Here is a 16,655-nt window from a genome sequence, read left to right on the forward strand (position 1 = left end):
AGTGCCTGATAAGCAGCTTGCTGGAGTGGAATCGTTGAACAGAAGGAATTTACAGCACCTGCAGCGCATCACACACTGTGGAAAACATTCAAGGTCAGCACGACAGAGCCGGGTCACGGAACAGATCCAGCTACCGAGGACACGGCTCGCGGGAGCTGAGCAGCCTCCCCCCAGCACCCCAACACCGCGTTTTGTGCCTCACATTTGGGTAAGCTGAGGATCAAACAGAAGCAGCCCAGCTCGGAGGAGCCAAGAATTTTCCACAGCACGTACTAGAAAGCCGGGAGGAGCAGGCAGAACAGGTTTTAGAACAGCAGTAGGCAAGCGGGGAGAGGACAGAATCCCAAACAAGGAGGAAGAGCATAGTTAAACATCCATCATCAAAAGCAGTGAGGGAACACCACCACCAATGCCAGAGTCACAAGCTTGCCTTCAAAAGAGGGAAAATGCTAATCAGAGGTAGAGATGTAATAAAACCACCAGGGCATGGGGAGACTGCATGGCGGAGGAGCGAGCACCCAATTATGCCGAAGGAGCCGGCCTCTTCTGGAGGAAGCAGGCACACGCAGCCTCTGTCTGTCCACAGGGCCTGAATCAAAGCCCCAGACACAAGCAGGGCTCCAGCTGGGGTACCAAAGGGCACTGCAGAAATCAAGGACTCATCACATCAGAGCCTTCCTCTGGGATACCTCGGAGAACCCACAACAGGGTCAGGGTCTGTACGGAGGCAGGAGACTAGCAAAAGCCTTCAGTCCCCATGAGAGCAGATTTTGTCCTGTGTAGCTACAGTGAGGCACTGGTGGGGGGTACAAAAGGCAGAAAGCGAGTGAGCAGAAACAGGAGACAATATTTGGCTTGCAGTTACTGCTGAAGAAATAACTCGGCTCATCCCCACACCAGTGAGGAGAAGGGAGGCAGGGGAAAAAGCTAGGAATTACATCGGTTGTAAAAGTACCTGAAAGGAGTGCTGACCAGAAGGGGTCAGGATACACAGGGGCTGTGCGTTCAGCACCATACACGAAGAAACGGGAGACAACCAGCCAGAGACACCATTGCTATGGTGATACAAGGCATTGGAGCACGCTCAGCAGGGAAAATAAAAGGAATTACAAGCCGCATTTTCAGCTGCACAGGAAAACATCCTCAAGATAGGATCAGGCCAGAGAATCCACCCCATCCAATTGTTAGTCAGCTGTCATCTGCTTCCCTTCTTCCACTGTCTGCAGGTCAAAGAGGACGCAGCAACAGATACAAAATGTAAAGAGGTTATTTTATTATTGATTCAGAGGTTAGACAAGGCACCATTTGATCTAGAAAGAAATGCAAAAAAACAATTAAGTGTTATTTACGCAGTCAATTAAGAAAGTCTCTTTTGCATTTCTTCAGCATTACGTGAATTCCAGCTTGGTCAAGATCACAGAAAAGCCACCCCAACGCCAAGTAAGGCAGGCTTGGACTAGAGCCGCAGCCCCTCAGTTCACCAGCAGAAAAACCTCGAGCAGCCTCTATGCCCCGAGGGTTGAGGAATGCAGCAGAACAAGAAAAACTAAACTTCCAGGAAAAGACCATGGCTTTTTTTTTTTTCCCCTTTCTACTTCAGAAATGAGTTGTTTGTTCATTTTGGTCCTTGCTGACAGGAAGCAGCTTTAGAATCATGGCAAACTTTGCGGTGGCTTCCAGCTAAGAGCCGTAAGACAAGCCCAGAAGGTCCCGGAGGAGCCTGGAACGGCATCTAGCCTCCAACGAGACCAAGGACCTGGGTATGGGCTTCAGCACGGATGTTTCTCTCTGTACAATTATTTTGCCTTCTAAACACTGATTTCTAAGGAGAAGGTAATCTCCTCTTCAAAATGATTCTGCTGAGTAAGAAATCCAAACAAATACCAACCAAATTAACCCCCAACCCCCTTGTCCTCCACCTCCTTTTCCCCTCCCATCAATCCCCCCCCCCCAGCTGCCCTCCCTGCCCCCCCCGCACCAGGGGAGGGCTGCAATGGGTGATGTAGCAGCGTGCAGCGTTTGGCGGTTTCTCATCTGGTTCACGAAGTCACTCAGCTGGAATAAATGGGAACAAAAAAATAGATTTAGGGGAAAAAAAAACAAAATGAATCACGGTTTATGGTAGAAAAGGGCTGTTGAGCTGGATGCAAAGTAAACACGAGGGGGGAAAGGAGTAGAGTGGAAGCACACATTGTTCTTGCTGTGGGGTAAAGCCTCGACCAAGTCCAGGAGCACCACCTGGCCAGGAACCCTTCCTGCCATCACGGCAGCGCGCAGAGTGCCGCAGCTTTCTTTGACTCTCCTGAGATGCTGAGATAAAAGCTGCTCCACTCAGTGTCTTTACAGCCACCGAGATGCAGAGGCAGCTCTAACGCACATTTTCCACTACTGTGGAGCGCAGCAGCCCTGCGCTAAGTGCTGCCCCCCCCTTCCCACACGCGGCCTCCACGCACCGGGGCTGCCCTTTCACAGCAAAGTGAGACAAGAGACAAGGTGACAGCCATCTGTGGAAACTCAGGCTGCTGACGAAACCGGCACCCTTAGCTACTTTCAAATCCCCTGTCCCCACACTCACATGCTTTCAAGAGCAACAAGTCAACTGCTTTCAGTTTCTGGCATCATTTCCAGTTTGCTGAAAGGGAAGAGGGCTGCTTCCCCGGAAAGGATGTATGAGGACAGAGTCATTTGCAGCCAAAAGAGAAGTTACCAAGAAAAACAGCAATGGTTTCCTGAGGGCTGGGCACCTGCTACAGACACACAGCGGCTCGGTGCAGAGGGAGACATGCCAGCTCCTCGAAGGGAGTGTGCTCAGTGACACTGCATCCTTCAACATACACAAAAGGCCAAAGGACAGTTTTATCTGGCCAGTCTGCATTTACAATGGGGTCCTCTAGGTAGGGCTGGAATCTCACGAGCAAGGGCTGTCACCGGCCTTGCAAGGTTGCTGTGCAGTGGTGGTGTGACAGCCCTGAGAGAGCCCGGGCACTAAGCACAACGCACTTGGTGTCCTCAGACGGACAGCCAGAGCGAGCCGCTTGATTTGCTCAAGAAACGAGTACATTTCCATGATCTCACAACAAAGGGCACTGGCTCAAGGGCACGTGGTGCTAGTAGTTAGTAACTGTGTCTCCCAGGCCTTGAAAAAAAAAAAAAAAACACTCGTTTTGCAATAAGGTTTTATTTAGACTTTGGGATCGGGGGAAGCTAAACACCTTCACCTCCTTGGCCAAAGTCAAGGGAAGAGGGCAGTGAGAAAACCAACACCCAAATCCATTTCTTGTCCTCAGGACATGACAAATTGCTACGTGGAGACTGCCTTAACTCGACCGAAGACTTCACTAAAAAAACCCTTCTCACTAATAATCACTATATTGGGGTCCATACCTCAATTGGAAAAGGTTTAGGGTCCACGATGAGCCCAGCTCTCACCCACCCATTTTTTGCCCTAAAAACACCGTCAGAACGGGGGGAAAAAGTGATCTGTGCTCTCCCAGACTGCTGTGTCACACAGCGTAACACACACAACAAGAACAAACCCTCACCCAGCTCTGCACACACTCACAGCCGAGCTCTGCCTCCCGCTGCTGCTCCCCCTGACGACACGCACAGCCCTTCACGCGCTCCCCACAAGCCCATTTTGTTTCCTGCAGCTGACAGAGCATCCCCTATCGGGTACCCTGTGAAAGTCTTTCCCCCCAGCTGCTCAGGCCTGATCTCCAGTCTCCTGCTCATCCTCCGTGGAGCAGCCAGGGACAGCTGGAGGTGCAGCTGCTTCCCCTGGGGAGCTGCAGCTCTAGGATGAAACAAAAGCCTTTTGACCCTACGGGGCGCAAACCCCGCTTCTGGCAGCGGGCAGCTGGTGCTCAGGCTCGCTGCGACCTCTAGGGGCCAAATCGCCCACACGTGCACACAAACTGACACTCACATGTGCTGAGATAGAGACCGTTAACAGCTCATTTAATAGAGAATTGGCAAAGCCCTGCCTTGGGCTTCATCATTCCCTCTTCTACTCTGCTTAGCTCTTCACCCTCCCTGGCCCCAAACAGACAGACACAGAGAGAGAGAGACAGAGAGAGATGGAGACAGACAGAGAAGGAGAGCTCCGTCCTGGGACAGAGCCCTAAATGAACATAACCAGGTCTTTACATGTCGCTTTCGAGAAGGCTGCCAGGATGCTAGCAAACACCACGTCGGGAGACTGGGAGGCATCGACCGCCGTGTGGATCCCTCGCTTGCTGTAGTAGGAGACCAGGGGGGAGGTCTGCGTGTGATAGGCCTTCAGGCGGGTTTTCAAGGCTGCTTCGTTGTCGTCCGAGCGGCGGATCAGGGGCTCTCCAGTGACCTGGGAGAAGCAAGGGGACAGTCTCCAGCTAGCTGCAGCCTGGCGCGCTCCCCCCTTCTCTGCGCAGCTCTGACAACCCCTGCTCCCCTCCTTCACGGCAGGCTACAAGGCAGAGCTGCAGAGGCGAGTCCCCAGGCGAGCACAGGAGAGCAGGGCGAACCCAGGGCATCGAACCAAGTCCCAGAGCCGTCACCGAAGAGAGGAGGATTCAGCGTCAGTCTTTCCCCCACACACCGCTCTGCTTGCTAAAAGGAGCCCAAGGATCCTCAGGACCAAATGCCAGCTACAGTTGCTCCCGGGAGGGAAACGGGTCGCAACCCACTGCAACTTCAGCTATGGACAGAGTCCACCAAGTTGTGACGTGACAGAGCCTGGGCCAGCTCTGCAGAAGGGCCGTGCCCTTCACTCATCCCTCCACGCCTCGCTCCCTGCGGTGCCGTCGGCCGAGGCTGCCCAGGCAGCTCCCCACGCTCCCCAGAAAGGCAGGACACAAAGCACAAGAGAAGGAAAAAAATAAAGTTTTTCCAGGGATGCTGCAAAGCATCAGCTAAACCCAAAGCAAGGTAAGCTGCGGCCTCGGGAGCTCACATACATCATCCTTCATGTGCTCTTTGGGGGGTCTGAACTCCTCGTGATACGAGCGGCCACTCGCTGGGTGAATCAGCCTACGACAGAAAGCAAGTGTCAGCAAAGGAGCTCGGTGCCAGGACAGGTCTCCTGATCGTGCCAGTCATCAGCACAAAAACATCCGCGATACGAACACAGTTAGCCTCTCTCATTTAGGAAAATATCTTCTAGTTATTTCTATACCAATGGCCTCTTCAGGTGCTTGGAAAAAATAAAAGAGCAGCTGCTTTTTAGTGGGTGGAGAAGGGATGCTTTACTGGGGGAGGGGGGCTAGCTCCCAGGGACACAGGGGGATGGCGTAACAGCAGCAGACGTCTGTGTCTGCACAGCCATGCCTGACCCTGGACAGAACGTTCAGCAGTGCCCGAACACGTCTGCAAGGGCTTGCATAAGGGAGAAGTAACAGCACCAGAGAAGCAGGAGCATAAAGACTTCAGCTGTCAGACACCGGGCCTAACGGCTGAGCTGGCTCACCAGGACGTCGATTCCTATCGGCAACGGGCTCTGCTCAAGGCTGGCCCCGGCGAGGCAGGCTCAAACAGAGCACGGATCTAACACAGACCAGCACCGCAGCCAGCCCTGAGCACTGTGAGAATAACCGAAGCGAACCAAAACAAGGACACTCTCCCTTGAACTGGAAAACCCCACCCCACGCACAGAGCATTCGGGAGAGAGTTACCGTCCGGTGATTCTCCGGATGAGCAGGGAGTCGGGGATGCTGAACTCGACGACGGAGTCCAGCTTCTCCCTCCGCTTCTCCAGGAGCTCATCCAGCTACAACGGAAAACACCAAGTCAGGGGGGCAGATGCCGAGGGACCCCCGCCTCCTGAGGAAGGAGACGCCCCTGGTCAGGGACCGCGCTGGCTCACGCACCATCTCAGCCTGCTTCACCGTGCGCGGGAAGCCGTCCAGCAGGAAGCCATTCTTGCAAGGAGGGGTGTCGAGGTTGTTCTCGATCAGCTCCACCACCATCTCGTCACTCACCTGCGGAACGGAGATGGGCACGCCCTGATTTCACATACAGCTGCCCCCAGAGCCTCTGTACGCATGCCAGTTTATTATTATTATTATTATTTATTTTAAACAGCCATTCCCGATCCCAGAGGCAGCCACAGCAGCACAGCGCACTGCCGCAGCAGGGCGAAAGCTGCACGCTCAGACATGCCCACGTCAAGGAAATGCTCCTTGGGACGGGTGTCAACATTGAGACGTGGCTAATGAGACACTTCACGTGGCTAATGAGACACTTCGCGCCACTGTCACCCCAGTGTGAGTTACCCGGTGTGGTAGCTCACTGCTGCCAAGGTTGCTGTGTTTCACAAGGGGACGTCAACCTTACGACAAACTCCCTAATGTCTTTTTTTTTTTTTTAAAAAAACAATTCACAGCACAGTGATATCGGCGTAACCTTTATTTCCTGTGACTTTGTACCTTCACACACACATCTGAGTAAGCAGGCCTGGCCAGGAAGGGTAAAACACACAAGTTCCTTATTGACTCTTGTGAGCTGTGCGTGAAGGTAAACGCCAGAAGAGCCGCTGACAAGCTCGGGCCCTGCTGGGCAGTCTCACCTACGTCACAACCTCAGTACGCCCTGGGATTAGTGCCTTTCTGTTCTGCAGCCCCAACAATGGGTGTTTGTTCCAAAATCGTCTCTCCTCACCGGCAGCAGCGCTGCTTTCTCCAGCACACCCCACTGAGACCTAGCAGGATTTGGGACCAGACCGTCACACCGCATAAACAAGAGCCCTGGCGCAGAAAGCACGCGAGCGGGGAGGAGTTTGGGGCAAGCAACAAGTCCCTTCTGTCCTCTCCTGATTAACACGTTCAGAGAAGGAGCTCATGGTTCATAATCAAGCGTAAAAACCCACCCCAGGCTCCAGGCTTTGAGATAACTTGAAGCCCGAGCACAGCACCAGGACGCACCGGTGGAGCGCCCAGTGCCTGCTGCCACAGACACATGGCAGATACCAGCGGTCCTGCCAGATAACGTCCCTATCTTTCACAACCAGCTGGGATATTGCAGACTCAGTGTTGCAATGAACGCTTGAAGCAGAAGCTGGAGATAAGCCACATTGCTCCTGGGGCCTGCAGATTCTCCTCTGGGCATCATAAGCCCATGACAGCCAGCTGTGATGCCCAAGATCCGCTCCGCACTGCTCAGCTTTGGGGCAAGTCACTGCAGTTTGCCGTCCCTCAGGTGCCCCCAAGAGATTTCAGTCATTTCAGAAAGATAATTAAATCCTTGGAAAACGAACTAGGGATCCTAACTCTTGGATCCAAAGTGTCCTTCACAAAGCACAGCGACACTCTGAAGTCTATTTTCATCGCACAGTTACAGGCAAGCAGCGGTTACACAAGAGCTGGGATGCAGATGAAACCTCTGAACAGAGCTTTCAGCCCCACAGGGGTCCAGACATCACGGGAAGAGGCAGGAGCTGCAAAGAATGAGCGTAACGTTCTGCAGCTCCGAGGATAAACCCTTACATCAACCAGCGTTCACAAGGCACAGCCCAGGCAGCGCCCTACAAACATAAGAACTCTGCGACAGAAAGAAACAACCCAGGGCACAGGGGCTGCTGGCAGGCGAGGAGTTTTGGTGGGGAAGGATGCGCCTATCGAACACTGCTCCTGCAGGGGGACTGGAACCCCCAGCACTGCCTGCACCCTACAGCCTGCCCTTCCTCCACTGCTGCTTTTTCTGCTTATGCCCCTATTAAGGGACGCATTTGTGCTGCTGTGATTGCAGGAGCAGCCAGACCCCCCCCCCCCCACACACACACCCCGTTACCCACCAGCTTCCCGGAATCCATCGTCTCCTTGAGCCGCTTGCCCAGCTCGGAACCTGAGGCCACCATGGCCCGCAGCATGTCCCCGGTGGCCAGGTGGCAGACGCAGTACGCCTCGGCCAGCTTCGGAGCCTGCGGGACAGGAGCAGAGGAGGCGGCTCAGCGCCGCGGCATGGCCCAAGGGACCCCTGGGGGCTGCGGCCGGGACCCCCCCCCGAGCCCGGGACCCCCCCCCCCGATCCCCGGGACCGGGACCCCCCCACCCCGGGAGCCCCGGGACCTCCCCACCCCGGGAGCCCCGGGACCTCCCCCCCCGATCCCCGGGACCCCTCCCCCCGGAGCCCCGGGACCCCCCCCCCACCCCGGGACTCCCCAACGACCCCGGGACACCCCCCGGGCCCATCCCCGGCCCCCATGGGGCACCGAGCCCCGCGGCCCGGCCTTTGTCCAGGCCCCGCCGCTAGGCCGCAGGCCCGGGGCCCTGCCGGGGGAAGCGGCCCGACCCGGCCGCAGGGTGCCGGGGAGGGAAGGCCCCGCCGTGCCCGCACCTGGGTGCCCTTCCCGGCGCCGGGCGGGCCCAGCAGCACCGCGCGGATCCCGCGGCCCAGGCTCGGGGCCGGGCCCGGGGCCTGCCCGCGGCCTCCCACCGCCTGCGCGCTCGGAGCCATGGCCGCGACTGCGCCGGGCCGGCCGCGTGCCGCGCGGCCAATGGGCGCCGGGGGCGGGGCCTGGGGGCGGGGGCGGGGCTTAGAGGGTAGGGGCGGGGCTTAGAGGGGCGGGGCTTAGAGGGTAGGGGGCGGTGCCAAGAGGGTAGGGGCGGGGTCTATGCATTAGGGGGCGTGGTTTAGGGGACAGGGGCGGGGATTGGCGGGTAGGGGGCGTGGCTTATCGGATGGGGGTGTGGCTTATCGGATGGGGGCGTGGCTTATCGGATGGGGGCGTGGCTTATCGGATAGGGGGCGTGGCCTCGTCCTGGGGCAGCGCGCGGGGCCGGTGCCGCGCCCCGGCAGGGCCCTGGGCTCCCCGTGCCCCGGGTCCGTTTGCCCCGGGGCTGCGCGCCCTGCGCAGCGCGTGTCTCATGGGGACACGAGGCACCTCCGGCACGGGCGGGGACCCCGCTGCGTGCTGCAGGGAGTGCGGAGCGTGCACAGCCCGTGGCTTCCGGCCCCTCTGCGCTGGCGAAACGAGGCAGGATCCCACGGGAGGCAGAGCTCCCGCAGCCCTGGCTGCCAGCCGAGTCCACGGCAAAGCCAAGGGCACGGGGTTGGATACAGGGAGCCGGGAGTGGCCACGATAAGTTGGCCCCAGGTCCCCCCTTGCCTGCTCCGTGGGGGTGGCTCCCCCCCTCTCCCACCCCCCCCCGTGCACAGAACGTCTCGGTGAGCAGAGAGGGGAAATGGGAAATGAACGAGAAAAAAAATAAAAAAATAAAAAATAAATCCCCTGCTCAGCCTGCGGTGCGTGGGATGGAGCAGCAGGGCCATCGCCAAGCGCACGAATGCAGGCGAAGGCAGGATGGATGGGCCCCGCAGGGCACCTGCGTGTTTGGTGGAGCTGGGTTGTGCCGCGGGGACCCCGCCGAGGCCGGCAGCAGCGCGGCGAGAGCAGAGGCAGCCCCCGGCGGCTTCCCACCCGCCTCCCCCAGCCGCCATCCGGGTGCTGCTCGGCCTTTTTCTGCTCGGAGCCCCGTTTCCCTGGAAGCAGTGTTTCGGAGATATTTTTGGCACTCTTCCCCCCGAGGATCCCCGCGCACGCGATGCACGCGCAGCCACGAGCAGCAGCACGGCAGGGCCGGGCTGCCAGCAGGCCGGCAGCGCTGCGCACCGGCAGGCTGGGGACGAGCTGCCCGCCCCTCGGGGACTCGGTGAGGTCCTGGGGTGTCCGGGGGGGCTGCCCCGGCCCCGGGAGGGAGCGGGCGGGGGGGCAGGGGGCAGATTCTGCTCTGCCCCGGGAGAGGGATGAAGGATGCTCAGAGGCAGCGCAGCACAGCTGAGCGCTGTTGCCACAGCCATGCTGTGAGGCAGAGCGGGGGGAGAGGAGGCGGCTGGGATTTAGGGGATGCAGCCGCCCTACATTCCCCCCCCCCCCGCAGGCTTGGCAGGTCCGGGGTCTGGGTGCTGGCAGGGAGCCGGGGCAGGACAAGCAGCCGCCGCCGAGGCCAGTTCGTTCTGGTGGGGGGCGTTCGTGGGCACAGCCTGGTAAATGCTGGCTGAGGTAACGGGCTGGGGGGGCTGCGTGGGGCTGCTGGCGTGCCTGGCACGGCGAGGAGGGGGACAGAGGGCAATGCCTGCAGCTGCTGAGTTTGGGGAGTGGTGGGTGGAAGGCATCCCGCCACCAGTGCCTCTCTGCCTTGCACTGCCTCTCGCCAGAGATGTTGGACCCCCGGCAGCAGTTACGCCCTGGGGTGCTGCAGGAGCTCAGCGCTCCTCGGAGGCCCCCTGGCAGCACGGCTTGTCACCCGGCAGGGAGGCTGTGGACCTCGGTAAGGAGGGGGGGTGCAAGGGAGCAGGGAACAGTTTCGTGCACGGCTGGCAGGATCAGCCCCCTACATTGCTCGTTGTTTGTGTGCCCGAGCAGGGCTGGGGCTGGGGGCTGGTCAGCAATGCCCTTGGGGAGAGAAGGGTAAGGCCAGAGGATTACAAAGCTCTGAGAGCCTCAAAGCCCATTGCCCATCTCTGGGGGTTGCTGGTGGTGCTTGCTTGGTGCGTTGCGGCACGCTGCCGCTCTGGGGTCACTGTGCTCCTTCTCCTAGTGCCTATCCGAAATGTAGGTGGGTCTCTGCAGAGGAGGCAGTGTGCAGCTCTGAGAAATGAAACCTCTGCTCGCTTCTGATCAGGGGGACCATTTTCCTGAAAAGCCCTGTGGCTGGACCTGGATTATTGGAGAGGAAACGTTTCCTGTGAGCTCATGTTAAGTCTTCAGCTCCCTGGGTTATGGGATGGGCTGGATCCAAGGGAAGAGATTATTAACACTGTTCCACTAAGCGTGCAAGCCAGGAAATGCCACAGAGTTGCCTAACTTGTACCCTTGTTCCATATACTGTGTCACGGGAGAGAAGTGAAACTGGAACCACAGCGCAGGTCAGACTGTGACCAGTTGGCTGGTGCTCGGGGGTGCCCTGTGCTGCGCTCCTCAGGGGTGCATCCCTTCTCATGGGGCTTGTGTGTCCAGGAACGTGGGTCAGTGAGTTTTCAGCAGCTTGAAAACCACAGGGAAACTTCTCCCCATGCAACATACAGCAGATCTGACGACATGCCACAGCGTGAAGAAACACGTCCTGGCATATATAGGCCATCAGCTCTACAGCGAAGGTGGCTTTGTTGTGAACAGCATCGGTGCCCGAGCTGCTGCTGTGTACAAAACCAGAGCTCTGCACTGCAGAGAAATGTGCCTCCTCCCCCTGGAGAGTGCTTTAACCCGTGGTGGTGCTCCCAGCTGAGGTGCTGGTTTGGAGGAGAGCAGCAGAGCTCTCCCCAGGGATTGCTGCCCTGCACAACCCACGCACAGGGACGGGAGGCACCTCAGGGAGCACGGAGGTGCAGGCTGTGGGAGTCTCTGGAGCCTTGCCACTAGTATTCTTTTCTTTTTTTTTTTTTTTTTTTTTTCCCAGTGAGTTTCATACTTAGGAACTATACCCTGCTCGCACGAGTGCCGTCACACTTTGGCCATGAATGGGTACTTGAACGAATCCAACTTCATGATGGTGGAGGAGGGTTTCACCACCAGGGACCTCCTGGAGAACCTCCTGGTGGGGCTGTACCCACCGGTAAGGGGAAGGGCCGGCGGCTCTGCTGCTCCCTGCGGCCGTGGGGCCGTGGCTGCTGCTCACCCCAGCCCTGTCCTAGAGCGACCAGCAAGCCTTCTTCGTGGCAGACCTCGGGGACATCGTGAAGAAACACCTACGCTTCCTGAAGGCCTTGCCCCGCGTGAAGCCCTACTTCCCTGTTAAGTGCAACAGCAGCGGAGGAGTGGTTCGGCTGCTGGCTGAGCTGGGGGCAGGCTTTGCCTGTGCCAGCAAGGTAGGGCTGGGGGAGGATGGATGGGGATGTGTGCGGGAGAGTGGCAGAGCTCACCCTCATCTCCAGGTTTCCTCTCTAGCCGACACCTACAGCAGCAGAGGTCTCCCCCTGCTGTCAAACCCTGCCACACAACCCGGAGATACTTGCCTTGTCTGTCCGGTGACTCAGGCTTGTTGCCTTTGACCAACATTCCTGTGTGTGACCTGTGTCCCGGCTGGCAGGCTTGGCTGGTGGCAGGCTTCATCCCTGGGGTGCCGCTGCTGCAGGCACCCTCCGAGTGGCTGTAGGGCCGAGCACAAAGCTCCCCCAGTCCATCCATTTGCTCATAGCCAGGTTCCCAAGGAGGACCAAAGTTAAGCCACTTACTTGGATGTAATTAAACAGGACATGTCACCAGGAGGAGAAAGTGCAAGGATTCATTACAACTCAGACCAGCTCTGCGGCTGTAACCCTCTCGCTGCAGCTCCCGGGGGAGAGGTGCCCAAACCCCCTCCCTGCTCACTTGCCCCACTTGTTTTCTCTCCTCCTGGTCTTGTGCTGCTTGTAAACACCTCGCCGCAACCTGCCCCTGCCGGGACAAAGTTCACTGTGATCCCATTGAGCTTTTGCAGCCATTCCCTGGAAAAGCCCAGGCTGCAGTGCTGGCGGTTTGCCCCTCGCAGTGCCACAGGGGCTGTGGCCCGGAGCCGGCCGTGTCCAAGCGTGGCAGCGCTGGCCCCAGGGACCTGCCCGATACGCGTGCCGTTTCCCTGCAGACAGAAATTGCAGCGGTTCAGAGCATCGGGGTCCCGGCTGACAAGATCTTCTACAGCAGCCCCTGCAAGCCGATTGCCCACATCAAATACGCAGCCAGCCACGGCGTGCGGCTGATGGCCTTTGACAACGAGGTGGAGCTGGGCAAGGTGGCCAGGAGCCACCCTCACGCCAGGTGGGTGCCGATGCAGGATCCGCTGGCACCAGCGGAGGGGGGGCTGAAGGAGGAGCTGGGGAGGTGGCTGTGGGGTGGTGGAGGGCCCAAAGACCCCTCAACACGGTGCTTTTCGCCGTGCAGGATGCTTTTGGGTATTGCCGCTGACTCCAGCCCCTCTGCCCATCCCAGCATGATGTTTGGTGCCACGCTCAAGTCCTGCCGGCGCCTGCTAGAGGCAGCGAAGGAGCAGGCTGTGGAGGTTGTTGGCATCAGGTACGGCACGTTGTCCTTCTTCAATCAGGGCGCTCATCCTGTTGGGCATCCCGGTGGGGAGCTCTTGTTGGGACCACTTTGGGGCAGGTTGGCCTGCAGAGAGGGGCTCTGCAGGGTGGGCTGGACAGTCTCACTCTGGATGTTTTGTGGGAGGTGCAGGGGTGCCCCGGTGAGGATCGGGGGATCTCCGTGTCCCCTCACTGCCACATGGGACAGGCCAGCCCTGCTCAATGGGGACTGTGCCCCCAGCTTTCACCTCGGGAGCTGCAGCCTGGAGCCCCAGGGCTTTGCCCAGGCTGTCGCTGAGGCGCAGCTGGCGTTTGACATGGGCGCAGAGCTGGGCTATCGGATGCACCTCCTGGACATCGGAGGGGGATTCCCTGGCACCGAGGACGCCAGAGCTCAGTTCGAGGAGGTACACGGCTCCCAGGGCTGGCTCTGGGCAGGCAGAGAGAGAGGCCGGAGCTGGCTCCCTGCCCTGTCCTGGGCAGCGAGGCTGAGCTCGCGGGGACAAACATCTTTTCCCCACCCAGATCGCTGCTGTGATAAACTCTGCCTTGGACACGTATTTCCCGGAGGGCTGCGGGGTGGAGATCGTTGCGAGACCCGGGCGATACTATGTCACCTCGGCCTTCACTCTCGCAGCCAGCATCACCGCCAAGGAAGAGGTTCCTGCGGAGCAGCTGGGCTCTGATGGTACGTGGGGCCGCGGGACCGGCCTGCCCGTGGGACCGTGGCCCCTGAGCCCCTCTCTGTTCCCCCAGGGGAAGAGTCCGGCAGCAAGAAGAGCCTCGTCTACCACCTCAGCGATGGCATCTATGGAGCCTTCAGCTGCGTCCTGTTTGACAGCCCCTGCCCGAAGCCTCTGCTGCACAAGGTGAGGACCTGTTCTGGCTTGAGGGGAGCCCAGCAGGTCCCTCAGTGGTGTCAAACATCCGTGGCAAGTGCCTGGGTCTGCCTCTGGGCTTGGCAAGCCAGCGTGGGGTGGTAAGTTAGGCTGTACAGATGCTGTCTGGCCAGCTGTGAGACAAAGAACCTTTGGGAAAGGTGAAAACCATCCTTTCAGGCTGGTCTTTAAAGCTGGTGAAAGAACACTGAGACAGACCTGTCACTGGGTGCTTTCCACGGGCATCAGGGCAGACTGGTCCAGGCTCTAGCCACCTGGGTTAATTTTAAGAACGTGTCTCTTGGTTTGGGGCCAGATCCTCACCCTATATAAAACAGCTCAGCGCTGTGCTGCAGGTGTCCTCATTCCCTGTGGCTGCCCGATCTTTCCCCCGCAGAAGCCTTGCCCAGACCACCTCTTATGCAGCAGCCTCCGGGGTCCGCCGGGGCACTCAGAGGACCGGATTGCCGAAGGCATGGAGCTGCCCGACCTGCAGGACGGCGACTGGCTGATTTTCCAGGACATGGGTGCATACACCATCGCCGCGTCGTCCCTGCTGGGTGGGCGCTCCCAGCCACAGGTCACCTACGCCATGTCGCGCCTGGCCTGGTAAGAGACCGTCCTCGTGAGCAGGGCCGGGGGCTTCCAGAGGGAGGCTCCGAGCAGCGCCCAGGCCGGGCTTTCTGCCCAGGGGAGAGGGTCAGATCTGAGGGGGGCAGACCCTGGGGGTTCAGGGTCAAAACCTGGCCTCTGGGGTTATTAAATAACGAGCCAGGTTTTAAATCCTGAGCCAATTTTTCACTGGAGAAGCTGTGGGGGCAGATCAGCTCTGGCCGTGCAGACGGGGCTGGGGCTCTGGAGAAGCGAAAGCCCCCGAGTTCCCCTTCCTTGGGCCCACCCTGTGGCATTTCATGAGTGGGTGCCCACGCGCCCCCTGGGTGTCTCGTGCTTGCAGGAAGGCCGTCCAGCTCTTCCAGGGGAAGCTGCTGCCAGCAGAAGACGACCACGAGAGCGCCTGCACCCCCTTGTCGTGTGGCTGGGAGATGGTGGAGTCGCTCTGCGTCCCCCCGGTCTTTGCTCCGGCCGGCATCATCTGAGCAGCACGGGGATGGGGAAGGTGTTGTGCCAGCACCCCTGCGCTCACACCCCGTCCTGGGACCCACGGGCAGCCCTCAGCGCCCCGCGTGGATCCTGCTCCTCCTGCTCGTGTGGTGCTGTGTGCCTGCTGCAGGGGCTGGGCGGGCAGGCTGACAGGTTTGGGTTCTTTTTTTTAAAGAGTTATGGAAATAAATGGTTGTTGAGCGTGGCTCAGGTTATGGCTGAGGAGCCCTCGGGCTCTTCCTCCCCTCCCTGTGCCCGAGGTGGCAGAGGAGCCGGCTCTGATAAGCAGGTAGCTGCATAACGAGGCTGCGCTCGTTAGGAAAGCTGGGGCTGCTCACCCAAGCCTTGGGGGCTGTGTTCAGGCATCCGGAGGGACCCCAGGGGCTTGGGGGGGCTTGGAGACAGGGGTGGGCTCTGGGATGTGGGTACAGCTGGGGGGGAGGCTGGGTGGCACCCTAATGAGCCCCCCTGAGGAGCCCTCCTGCCCGCTGCCACAGCACCGTGGTGGGGGGAGGCCACAAAAGCCAAAGAATGGGGATGCTGTGAGACCCTGAAAGCCAGAAATTGGGAGCACTGGGAACACTGGGGGCATGGTGCGCTGGGGGCACTGGGCACTGGGGTCACTGGGAGCACTGGAGTTACTGGGAGTGCGGGGCACTGGGATCACTGGGAGCACTATGAGCGCTGGGCACTGGGAACGCTGGGAGCACTGGGGACATTGGAGACACTGGGAGCACTGTGCACTGGGGACACTGGGAGTGCTGGGAGCACTGGGATCACTGGGAACACTGGGGATGCTGGGAGCAGTAGGAGCACTGGGAGCGCTGGGAACACTGGGGGCACTGTGCACTGGGGTCACTAGGAGCGCTGGGAACTGGGAGCACTGGGGTCACTGGGGACACTGGGGTCACTGGGATCACTGGGAGCACTGGGATCACTGGGAACACTGGGATCACTGGGAGCACGGGGATCACTGGGAACACTGGGAGCACGGGGGACACTGGGATCACTGGTGGCACTGGGATCACTGGGATCACTGGTGGCACTGGTGGCATTGGGATCACTGGGGACACTGGGACCACTGGGAGCACTGGGATCCCTGGGATCACTGGGAGCACTGGGCCCACTGGCGGCACTGGGATCACTGGGCCCACCCCCGGCAGGGGGCGCCGGGGCGCGGCGGGCGCTCCCCCCCCTCCCGGCCACCAGGGGGCGCTGCCGGGCGGTGCCGCCGTGCCCGTGCCGCCGCCTCGGCCGTAAAGCGCGGCGTGGAGGTCGCGGCAGCGGCCGCGCTTGACGGCGGCGGGCGTCGCGCAAGGGCCGGTGAAGGACGGCGGTGCCGGTGCCGGTGCCCGTGTCCGCCGCCATGCCGTTCCTGGACCTGCAGCGGCAGATGGGCCTCGACATGGACCGCTGGCTGCTGCGGCAGAGCACCGCGCAGCCCTACGGCAACGCCGGGGCCTGCCACGCCTTCGAGCGGGAGTGGGTGGAGTGCGGGCACGGCCTGGGCCAGACGCGGGCCCGCCGCGAGTGCCGGCCCGAGTACGAGGACTTCATGGAGTGCATGCACCGCACCAAGCTGGTGAGCGGCGCCCGGCCCCGGGCTGCCTCCGGGCCCCTCTGTGCCCGCGGGGGGCCGGCAGAGGGGCTCTGGTAAATGGGGGGGGGGTGCCTGAGCCCCCCGGGGCGGTGCGGGGGGAAAAGGGG

General features: G+C 60.0%; 3 protein-coding genes across 6 annotated transcripts in view; 2 read left to right on the forward strand and 1 right to left on the reverse strand.

The window, feature by feature from the left end:
• NDUFS5 (NADH:ubiquinone oxidoreductase subunit S5) overlaps positions 1-16,655 on the forward strand; it is a 95,241-nt gene that overhangs the window by 77,957 nt on the left and 629 nt on the right. The window contains exon 2 of one of the 2 annotated variants that reach the window (XM_083810079.1): positions 16,299-16,530. In XM_083810079.1, the coding sequence (XP_083666205.1) occupies positions 16,315-16,530 (216 nt within the window). In that variant the 5' untranslated portion in view covers positions 16,299-16,314. Of the gene's footprint in view, positions 1-16,208; positions 16,531-16,655 lie in introns of those variants that run through there. The other variant, XM_083810078.1, reaches the window with a different exon arrangement.
• AK2 (adenylate kinase 2) lies at positions 1,252-8,466 on the reverse strand. Of its 2 annotated transcripts, XM_083810065.1 has the most exons (7): positions 8,308-8,466; positions 7,766-7,891; positions 5,844-5,954; positions 5,649-5,743; positions 4,935-5,007; positions 4,147-4,342; positions 1,252-2,055 (listed from the first exon to the last, which is right to left on the reverse strand). In XM_083810065.1, the coding sequence occupies exons 1-7, from the start codon at positions 8,425-8,427 to the stop codon at positions 2,048-2,050; spliced, it is 729 nt and encodes a 242-aa protein (XP_083666191.1). In that variant the 5' UTR covers positions 8,428-8,466; the 3' UTR covers positions 1,252-2,047. The 2 variants fall into 2 exon arrangements, with proteins under 2 accessions (XP_083666191.1, XP_083666190.1); XM_083810064.1 differs by lacking the exon at positions 1,252-2,055 and having other exon boundaries at positions 3,937-4,342.
• Positions 10,283-15,153, forward strand: AZIN2 (antizyme inhibitor 2). 2 transcript variants are annotated; one of them, XM_083810236.1, is made up of 10 exons: positions 10,283-10,658; positions 11,370-11,525; positions 11,605-11,778; positions 12,534-12,706; positions 12,878-12,961; positions 13,211-13,376; positions 13,495-13,657; positions 13,726-13,838; positions 14,245-14,456; positions 14,803-15,153. In XM_083810236.1, the coding sequence occupies exons 2-10, from the start codon at positions 11,427-11,429 to the stop codon at positions 14,942-14,944; spliced, it is 1,326 nt and encodes a 441-aa protein (XP_083666362.1). In that variant the 5' UTR covers positions 10,283-10,658; positions 11,370-11,426; the 3' UTR covers positions 14,945-15,153. The 2 variants fall into 2 exon arrangements, with proteins under 2 accessions (XP_083666362.1, XP_083666361.1); XM_083810235.1 differs by having other exon boundaries at positions 10,287-10,658; positions 12,830-12,961.

Source organism: Anser anser (assembly GCF_964211835.1).
Source record: "Anser anser genome assembly, chromosome: 24".
Classification (NCBI taxonomy): domain Eukaryota; kingdom Metazoa; phylum Chordata; class Aves; order Anseriformes; family Anatidae; genus Anser; species Anser anser.